General features: G+C 36.1%; 1 protein-coding gene across 2 annotated transcripts; it reads left to right on the forward strand.

Moving 5' to 3' along the window:
• Positions 1–10: 10 nt before the first annotated feature.
• THNSL1 (threonine synthase like 1) lies at positions 11–9,622 on the forward strand. Of its 2 annotated transcripts, none has more exons than XM_026013678.2 (3): positions 11–213; positions 5,905–6,076; positions 7,272–9,622. In XM_026013678.2, the coding sequence occupies exon 3, from the start codon at positions 7,320–7,322 to the stop codon at positions 9,549–9,551; it is 2,232 nt and encodes a 743-aa protein (XP_025869463.1). In that variant the 5' UTR covers positions 11–213; positions 5,905–6,076; positions 7,272–7,319; the 3' UTR covers positions 9,552–9,622. The 2 variants fall into 2 exon arrangements, with proteins under 2 accessions (XP_025869463.1, XP_025869464.1); XM_026013679.2 differs by having other exon boundaries at positions 29–499.
• The last annotated feature ends 1,057 nt before the right edge of the window (positions 9,623–10,679 follow it).

The raw sequence follows: 10,679 nt of genomic DNA on the forward strand, positions 1-10,679 counted from the left end.
GCAGGCCCTCACCGGCGCAGGCGCAGGCGCAGAGGCCGCCGCGCGGGGCTGGGGGCCGGTCCGGCCTGGCGGAGGCCCTGGGCCTGGGCTGTGGGCGCGCAGGTGTGAGAGCCCCAGAGGTGCGGGACCCCGTCCCGAGGCGGCGGTGGTGGCTCCTGGACGCTCCTCCCTAGTTTCTTTCCTTTCCCCCGTCTTCTCAGTGTGATTTTCTTGGTGAGTGATTTGAGGAGAAAGAAATGGAACCTGTAGACACCGGTCCGTCCCGTTTGCATGCCCTTCCCCACTGCGTTCCTTGTTCCCCTTCCCGCTACTTCGTCGTCATCCCGCCGGTGCGCTCGTCTTCCCCGCCGCTTCTGCCGGGCTTGCGGGGAGCTCGCTGCGCGGCCCTCTCGCCACCTGTGGGAGTCGCGCCCCCGCGCGCCCCCGCCTCCCCGTGCACCTGCCGCACCGGGCTTCGCTGGGCCTCCCTCTTTCTCCGGTTCGCTGCCCTCGGCCCCAGGTACCTGCTGGTCGGGCCCCTCCTCTTAGGTCTTTATCCGCAGACGTGTGCACTCGGTAATTTGTGCAAAAGCAGCCTAAACTAGGAGGAGCCTCTTAAATGGGCCCTTGAATTGTTACCCATTTTTATGGTGTCCCCCCCCCCCTTTTTTTTTAATTGTCCTCTCGGGAGCGGTGTTCCGTTTTAACCGTCTGCTCTTCCAGAAACCTCTTTATGCTGAAAGAAATTCGTACAGAAGCCTTCGCCATCGTGAGTCTCTAAAAGACATTTTGGCAATATTTTGGAAAGACAGTTGGTCTGAATGAACCTGACAAAGGCCACTGTCCACAGGGCATAAAGATGGTCAAAGATAAGACACCACCAGTTTTGGTCATTTCACTGCCAGGGTACTCGGTAGAGAGAGAAAAACAGCACGATGGCTTCATTAACCATTAGTTCCTACTGAAAAGGCTGTGCAGAATGGGTGGGTCCTTATCATTTGGGACTCCTACTGAATTTCCTCAGATAAGAATAAATTTAGGTTTTTTCTTATCCAGTTGATCAGATTTTTATTTTTATCCCAGGCGTTTAGCATTTTATTTCAGACAAGTGGCGCTTTGGTGATGATGCTCCTGCTCTTCACATCGGATTTTCTGTCTTTCAGAACTTTTTTTTATGTATATACCACTTTGTTGTTTTCCTTTCCCCTCTGAATATTTTATGTTTTCGGTTTGGAGGTTATTTTGTTTGCTTTGCTTAGCATGTATAGAGAAAAACTCTCTTTATTCGTGCTAAGATTTGAACTAAGACTTAAAATGATGATACCATTAACCAAGCAGATGGTCATTGGCCAAAGCTTATAAACTTTCTAATGAAGAAGCAGCACTCTGGGACGTTTCATATGCATCATTTCACAAAAAATGATTAGGGCAAAGCATGATTTCTCCAATTAGTATCAACCAACCTTAGCTAGTCTTGACTTTCTGGTGTTATGGAATACAGTAGTTTCACTGATAATCAGTATATTTATTGTGGTTTTAAAAATACCAATTCATGACCTCCTCACTATTAGTATAGGTAGTTTACAGTCATGGAGAAGTTGTTAAAGCATTTAGAAAGGAACTTTTTTCCTTTCTAGATACTTTCTCTATAATTCTGCTTGCCTTTTGAAAGCATATTTACAAAGAACATATTTCTAATTTTTATAATTGCCTCAAAATGGCAGTACTGTTCAAGGAAATGTCTGTGTCCAATATGCCTACAGGGAATCAGCATTTGTCCACTGACAGAGGTCATGAACTTTATCTGTAAAGGGCTAGATAATTAATATTCTAGGCCTCTACAGGCCAAATGGTTTTGATCAAAACTGTTCAACTCCACTGTTGTAGCTCAAGAGCAGCCAAAGACCATACTAAACAGATTAATGAATAAATAAGTTGTGTTCCCATGAAACTTTATTTTTAAAAAGGGTAGTTACAGTTTTGCACAGATTTGGCCTGTTTGTGCAGACCCCTGCTATAAATGGTTTTACATACAAGTTAGAGTGTTTTGCTGAAGACTAATTCTAATTTATATGAATAAAATGAGCTTAGGTAAGAATGTAAAAAGAGACAACTAGGAGGAAAATTAACCCTGGATAAGAGATATTCTTTATAATAATATAATTCTAAGTTAGAGAATTAAAAAGGGTACTTAATTAAAAAGTCTTTTGAATTAAATACTCAAGACCATTAGGAGAATATCTAACAGTGAAAGATTAGCAAGAAGAAAGGCTTAATGAGCTTTTGGTACTAAGAGGCAAAGATGAGCAAATGAACTTGTAATTCTACGTTTGATTGTAAGATCCCTGTGATTACAGCATGGCACTAGAGTGTGTGGTCTTTCCACCCTCTCCACCTTGCTATTTCCAGGAAAATAATAGCTGACTAACAAAGGCTTGCTGAGAGGATTTTTGCTCAGTATTCCAGAGCAGCAGAACTTTACCTCCCCTGGTTAGTTTATGTCGTAGCAAATTTGCATTTTTTAATGTACTGGAAAACAATTTATTGCTGTAAGGATGCAGTAATTTTTAAGGATTTTTAAAAAAGTATCAGGATATCTTCATAAGATAATGGACCAGATTTAGTCATTCTTCTGAGAAATTTAGGTTGCATTAATATAGGATAACAAGCAGAATCATGGCATAAATATTTTTAGAAGTTCACTGAACCACAGCCAGTTCTCATGAAACAATTTTTTAAATGCTGTGTCTTACATTTTATTTTGGAATAGTATGTAACAAATATTTTAAATGGGTGACAAATGCTAAATCATCCTGACTAAATAGGATTTGGATAATTTCCCAAAGGAATTGGAAACTAGATAATTTTATAATGGAATTGAAAAATTTCTCTGGACCATTTTGGAAATAAAAATTGATAATGGGTATGATTTTAGTTGATTAGCAATCATCTAGTGGTGTCCTTAGGAAAACATCACTGTGAATAGGTTGATAAAAATTAATATGCATTTCTGGTTTAAAAATGTAAGTTTATTAGTATTCATAAGAAATAATTTTAAAATAATTTTAAAAGTGATTTCTGTACTTTTTTTTCTTGAATTCATTGTTCAGTTTTGATCACCTTACTACAGTAAAATTGTAAAGTTTTGTGCCTTGAGCTCAAAGAGTACTTGAATTATTTTATTTATGTGGACATTCTGTTTTTGTGTTTTAAAGTCTGCTGTGACACTGACACAGCCTTTTCATTTGTCTATTTGAATGACAAGTGTCTATTATGTCTAAAAAGGAACCAGTGGAGTTAGTGGATCAAAGAGCCCCACTATATGTGATCAACAGGAAAACCTATTTAAAAAATATTAATGTATAATGGAGCTGTGTAGATTTTACATCCTCTGAGGAATTAGAGAGTATGACTAAAATGTTTTCATGAAGAACTTGGCTCTACAAAAAATACTTAAGAACATTGACATAGTAAAACACGAGTACTTTATGGACAAGAGATTTGGTCTTTAAATACTGCTTTTGTTTTCTGACTCCTGTGATTGACTTACATTTAATTTGAAAAAGTTTTGTCCTTTGGCCAAAGAAAAATTGCCTATTCATGACCACTAGACTGAAATACATACTAAAGTGAAAATAAAAGAAAAAGCATAATAATATGGCTTTCAATCATATAGGAAAATGATATGCAGTTGATCCTCCCTTTTCACGGGTTCCATATTTGTGAATTCTACTCACTAAAATTTATTTATAAGCCCAAATTAATACATGCGGAACTTGTACATTCATTCATGGACACATGCATAGTGATGAAAAATTTGAGTCTCCTGGTGTGCATGCTCTTAGCTGAGACCAAGCAAGATGATGCCTGCCTTGCTGTTTCAGCTCAAATACTCTAAACGAGTGTCCTCCCATTCTATTTAATATCACATTTTTCTCATTTTTGTGCCTCTAGTTGGTGATTCTGCTGTTTAAAATGGCCCCTAGATTGTTGTGTTGCCTAGTGTTCCTAAGGTAATAAGGCTGTGATGTACCTTACAGATAAAATGTGTGTGTTAGACAAGCTTCATTCAGGCATAAATTAGAGTGCTGTTGGCTGTTCAGTGGTAATGAATCAACTGCATATATAGGTATAACTTATATACTAAAAATGTATAAAATGACTTTAAACAGAAACACATAAAATTGTTTGGAATGGAACAATTTGGAAGTGTGGAAGCAATGGGAATATTCACTATTAACTAATTCAGTATGCATGCTGACTTTATAGAATAATACCATGAATAATGAGAATTGAGTTTATTACCTCTGAAGTCAAAACTTAATTTCCAGATGAAAGTTACAATGGATATTATTCCATCCTGTCTATTGGTTTGCTTACAATGGATGTTGAAGCCCTAAAATTAATTTGTGGCTGAAATGTCATAAAACAAAGTTTTAGGGGCAGCCCAGGTGGCTTAGCGGTTTAGCACCGCCTTCAGCCCAGGGTGTGATCCTGGAGACCTGGGATGGATTCCCATGTCAGGCTTCCCTGCATGGAGCCTGCTTCTCCCTCTGCCAGTGTCTCTCATGAATAAATAAATAAAATCTTAAAAAAAAAAGACACAAATTCTATTATGTTACTTAGAATTCATCTTCTTTATTTTTCTTTAAAAATGATAATACTTGTTACATTTTGTAGCCTTTTAACAACTGCCTTCTACTATTTTCAGGAAGATTTTTATTGTGAAATAATATTGATACCAAATTGCATTAAATTGTCATAATTTATATAAAGTAAGGAAAACTAAGGTTACAAAAGGTAAGGTGAACAATGCATAATGTTTGTGTCTAATGTTGTCTTCTACTTTTGATGGAATTGATGATAAGCATTGTAGCAACCAACACAAAGTGGAAAAGATCTGTTAAAAGATTTGATGTCCATACAAACCAACCAGCTATTCAGGTAACAAATACTACAGTTACTGCTAATACAGACATCCAAAAGTTACACATTGAGAACCAAAAAAGAATACACACTCCTAAATAGGAGGTAAGTCAGGTGGTTTTAGAAAGTGTTCCTCCTCCTCCAGGAAAACTAGCTGGTGTTAAAGTACTTTATTAGAATACAGTTTAATAAAAGACATTGCTGATATGATTCAAGTAGACACTTCTCTGATCCTTGGTTTACTGCAGGCGAAGAATTAGACTGTGCATAACAAAACAGTTTTTGATTCATGCTTAAGTACCACTATTTTCTCTGAAGGCTTAGCAACTAACCAAACCATAAAAACATACACCTACACTTGAGTCTAGATATTCTGATTCAATTTATGTGTTTTTGGTCCATTGTCATTGAGTAGCAATAATTAATATTTCTATATATGAGAATATTCTTTGTGCCAGCCACTATGATATGTGTTTTGAATTTATTATAAACTCAAATAGCCAGGGAGTACCAGTGTGTAGCAGACACTGTATTTGCACTTTTTACAGCAACTATTATTACATACAAATCATGTAGTGATTCAGATGGATAAAACAACCTATAAGAGTAATTCAGACATTGATTTCATAGCTTTAGTCCACTGATTTAAATTTTTCTCTCATCACTAAACATCCAGTTAAATAATTAAAATTTCAAGTATCATTGTAAGAGATTGTATATTTGTTCTTATTTGGTTATATTACTTTTGTATTGCTTGGTGGAAGAAATTCCTTTAGTACTGTTTAATGAAATTTATTTTCCGTTATAAGACACAGATGTTGGAAAAACACAGGATCTTAATATTTTAATAATAGATTTGGGGAAACTATTGAAAAAGGCCAATTCATTATTTTTCCCTACTTTAAAATTTTCAGGTGGATATTTTAATAATAGACCAGTCTATGTGTGGGAATTTGTAACATTGCAGTAATGATTAACTTGAAAATTTTTCTATTATAGACTCTGTTTTTTCCAAAGATTGACTTTGCCTCACCATCAACAAACTCTTCATCTAAGATTGGTTCCTGGGTGTCATATGTTTACAAGTCAGTGGGAATTAAGCGCATCTCATACATGCTGAAAAGCCAAATAAGGAAATGTATTCCTTCTCTTAACAGTTCTAATTTAACTTGTAAGTTAAATTCAGTGTTAGTTTTCAAAATTCTTTAAATGTTTAATTACAGAACACAGTAGCAGAGATAATCAGAGTAATAAATGATCGAAGGTTTTTAGAAAGTATTTGAACATACCATCTAAGATTTAATATGACTTAATTGCAGAACGTGTGAAAAGCCCCAGTACATGTGTGTGGAGTTCCTTTAGTCGATTTAAATGAATGTTGCAGCAGTTACTAAATTGCATTTTACATATACTCAGAAAGAGTTTGACTTGTCTGGCATGCATTTGTGTTTTAATGGTGAGTATATTTCCAAAGACAGAGATTTGAGCAATATGGGGAATTGCAGAGCTTCTTTGGATGCCAGAATAATTATTTCCTCTAATCATTGGAAACATTCCTGAGGGGTTTTTTTGCTATCACTGTAGAGTCTGGAATTTGAGTTAAGTGTCTCCACTGATAATGTTTAGAGGACAGAAACAAAAGTGACTGTTTCATGCAGATACAGTTATAGATATGTAGCCTTTGACTTTGCTGTTAATTATCAATTTTCCTTAATTTGCATAATATACCTTTCATTTTAGATTTTTTTTTAAAAGAAGGACTTAGATATGAAAAATATCTAAGATTGATTCTTTACGGTATGCATACAAAAGGCACATAAGAAAGAGCATGTCATACCTTTGCCCTATAGTTTGGAAAGTTATTTAAGTATTTTGTAAGCAAATATTTTACTCTACTTTCTGGTTGTGAATTTTATGAGAAATTTATGAATAGCATGATAGTCTGTCAGCATGTTCATATAACTAGAGTTAGAAATTAAATATAAAGAATAATGTTCAGCTTTTGTGAATTGCAAGTAAATAACATTCCAAATAATCCTTGTTTATAGGGATCATAGACCAAGAAACAATTTTCATTACAGGAAAACACATACTAATCTAATTTAGTATTTTTTTTTAAGTATGATGTGGCATTTTCTGAGTTAAGTGTAGCTTTTAGAAATTGTTGAAGTTTTGATTATTTGGTCTTGAGATTGAAAGATTATTTAAAGGGATAATATGTAGTATGTGAGAATTTTAAAAATGTCCCATACATTTGAAAGATTTCTAAATAGTTTATGATGTGGTTATTTTCAGTCCTATTTGGGATTTTAAGTCTGTTAAAATTAGTAATCAAATGTCTTTTTTTGTTTTTATGTTTTGAAAAGGGCTAAAGCCAGTTTTTAGGTTGACTTGGGCAGAAAAGTGAAAAGAGAATGCTCCACTTTAACCGATGTCCGCATCTGAAACAAATAGCCCAGAAATGTTTTTCTAGTATACATGTTAGAACGGATAAACATGTGCAGCTGTTTCTTTCAAGAACCTTTGCACTTGCAGAATTCAGGAAGTCATGGCACTCAACCCACTCTGTTGTTGGAGACAAAAATATTATCCTGATGGGACCGCCTGGTGCTGGGAAAACAACTGTAGGCAGAATAATAGGTCAGAAACTAGGTTGTTGTGTCATCGATGTGGATGATGATATCCTTGAAAAAACCTGGAATATGAGCGTGTCTGAAAAATTACAGGATGTTGGTAATGAGCAATTTTTAGAAGAGGAAGGAAAAGCCGTGTTAAACTTCTCTGCATCTGGAAGTGTGATTTCCCTTACGGGGTCCAATCCAATGCATGATGCTAGCATGTGGCATCTGAAGAAAAATGGAATAATTGTATACCTGGATGTACCTCTAATAGATATAGTCAGCCGTCTAAAATTAATGAAAATAGATAGGATCGTAGGTCAGAATGCTGAAATATCTCTGAAAGACTTACTTAAGTTTAGAAGACAGTATTACAAGAAGTGGTACGATACCCGTGTGTTTTGTGAAAGTGGGGCTTCCCCCGAGGAGGTAGCTGACAAAGTGCTTAAAGCAGTTAAAAGATACCAAGATGTGGACTCAGAAACATTCATTTCAACAAGACACATTTGGCCTAAAGACCGTGAACGGAAGGTTTCGACAAAATTCTTTAGTGAAGCAGTGATTGAGGGGTTAGCTTCTGATGGTGGACTCTTCGTTCCTGAGAAGGAGTTTCCAAAATTAAACTGTAGGGAGTGGAAAAGCCTAGTAGGAGCAACCTACATAGAAAGAGCACAAATACTGTTGGAAAAGTGTATACATCCTGCTGACATACCTGCTGCCAGATTGGGAGAAATGATTGAAACTGCTTACGGGGAAAACTTTGCCTGCTCAAAAATTGCCCCTGTCAGACACCTTTCAGGCAACCAGTTCATCCTGGAGTTGTTTCATGGACCAACGGGATCATTTAAAGATTTGTCTTTACAGCTTATGCCTCATCTTTTTGCACACTGTATTCCACCAAGTTGCAATTATATGATACTTGTAGCTACTTCAGGAGACACAGGGAGTGCAGTCTTAAATGGCTTTAGCCGTATTAATAAGAATGATAAGCAAAGAATAGCTGTGGCCACATTTTTTCCTGAGAACGGAGTAAGTGATTTTCAAAAAGCACAAATAATTGGCAGTCAGAAAGAAAATGGATGGGCAGTGGGTGTCAAGTCAGATTTTGATTTTTGCCAGACAGCTGTGAAAGGAATTTTTAAAGATTCTGATTTTACTGGCTTCCTTATTATGGAATATGGAACAGTCTTAAGTTCAGCCAATTCCATAAACTGGGGCCGACTGCTTCCCCAAGTAGTTTATCATGCTTCTGCATATCTTGATCTTGTTAGCCAAGGATTTATTTCCTTTGGAAGCCCAGTTGATGTCTGTATTCCCACTGGAAATTTTGGTAACATTTTAGCAGCCGTGTATGCCAAAATGATGGGAATCCCTATTCGAAAATTTATTTGTGCCTCTAATCAGAACCATGTTTTGACTGATTTTATAAAAACAGGACATTACGATTTAAGGGAGAGAAAATTAACACAGACCTTTTCACCAGCAATAGATATTCTTAAAGCTTCAAATTTGGAACGACATTTACACTTGGTGGCTGATAAGGATGGAGAATTAATGACAAAATTATTTAGTCAATTAGAAGAGCAACATCACTTCCAGATAGAGAAGATGCTAGTTGAGAAACTTCAGCAGGATTTCGTGGCTGACTGGTGCTCTGAGGGAGAGTGTCTGGCAGCCATTCATTCCACCTACAATACTTCAGGATATATTCTGGATCCACACACTGCTGTTGCAAAAGTGGTTGCAGACAGAATGCAAGATAAAACCTGCCCAGTGATTGTCTCATCTACAGCTCATTACTCCAAGTTTGCACCTGCTATCATGCAAGCTTTAAAGATTGAAGAAATCAACCATAACTCATCAAGTCAGCTTTATTTACTGAGTTCATATAACGCACTGCCTCCACCGCATGAAGCTTTATTAGAGAGAACGAAACAGCAAGAGAAGATGGAGTACCAGGTCTGTGCAGCTGATGTGAATGTCCTGAAGAGTCATGTGGAGAAACTAATACAAAGTCAATTCATATAAAAATTTTTTGAATAAAATATTTCTTTCTGGCGATAAGCATATGATAATAAATCCCAGATGTTGATTTGGAATACAATAGCATTTTCATTTTTTTTTGTTAATATATCTACATGTAGATCTTTTCTCTTTTCGAATTTCAATAACGTGATCTCTATAACAACATTGTACCTGCACTTGCCCATTGGAACCTTATAATCTGGAAGTGACAAAAGGGTACCATAGTGCATGGACCTTTGTGTTGCACTGTGCTTTGCACTCCTGAGGGATATATCAGTTTCCACTACCTTATCCCCACTTTTAAGTGGATCAAAATGTCTGGTATTCACCTGGAAATTAAATATTTAAGCATGGCTGTTAAGTAATACATGTGTAACCAGTACTAGTTTTCTATTGACTAGAAAGGTAATTTATCATTCAAATGGCTAACTTGTACGGAAGAAGTAGTAAGCTCACTCTTAAGATAGGGCGAGTGTTTTTACCTCTTTTCAAACTCCCGTTTTGGACTACAACTAACTACATATATCCTACACCATCCAAATTAGCTAAGTGCTCTGTCCTTGACTCCCCTTTGGATGGTTATAGTTAGGATGAGGTACTTTGAAAATCATGAAACATGATTTAAATCTAGGACGTAATAGTCAACATATAACTATTTAGTAGTGGATATAGAAGTAAAATTACTTATCTATTTCATGAGAAAAATTTTCCAAACTTCAGAGTATCTGAATAGTCTTAATAGAAGTATATTTATAGTTATAGGTAACAGTTTTTCTGTGTTATTTGGAGTCAATTGCTATATAATTTGTCTCTTTTCAATGAACATTGTCTTTTTTGACAACTGAAGTCACACAATTGATACACACATATCTAGATTTTCTTTCTTTGTAGTGATAATAATTTTGACCATGATTTACATTTATGAATTTACTGGATATTTTATTTCTGAATATAAGATTGTTGCTGAAAGGATCTGTAGTGTAATGGACTACTCCCAACCACAAGATGGCATTCCTAACATAATTTGTCTTTGTTGATAACATTCTGTTTCATTTTCTAAGAGAGCTACCTCCATGAAGAAACACATTAAAAGTTGTAAGGAAAAAATTTTTATTTTTTTATTTTTTTATT

This window comes from Vulpes vulpes, chromosome 2 (genome assembly GCF_048418805.1).
Source record: "Vulpes vulpes isolate BD-2025 chromosome 2, VulVul3, whole genome shotgun sequence".
NCBI classification, from domain to species: domain Eukaryota; kingdom Metazoa; phylum Chordata; class Mammalia; order Carnivora; family Canidae; genus Vulpes; species Vulpes vulpes.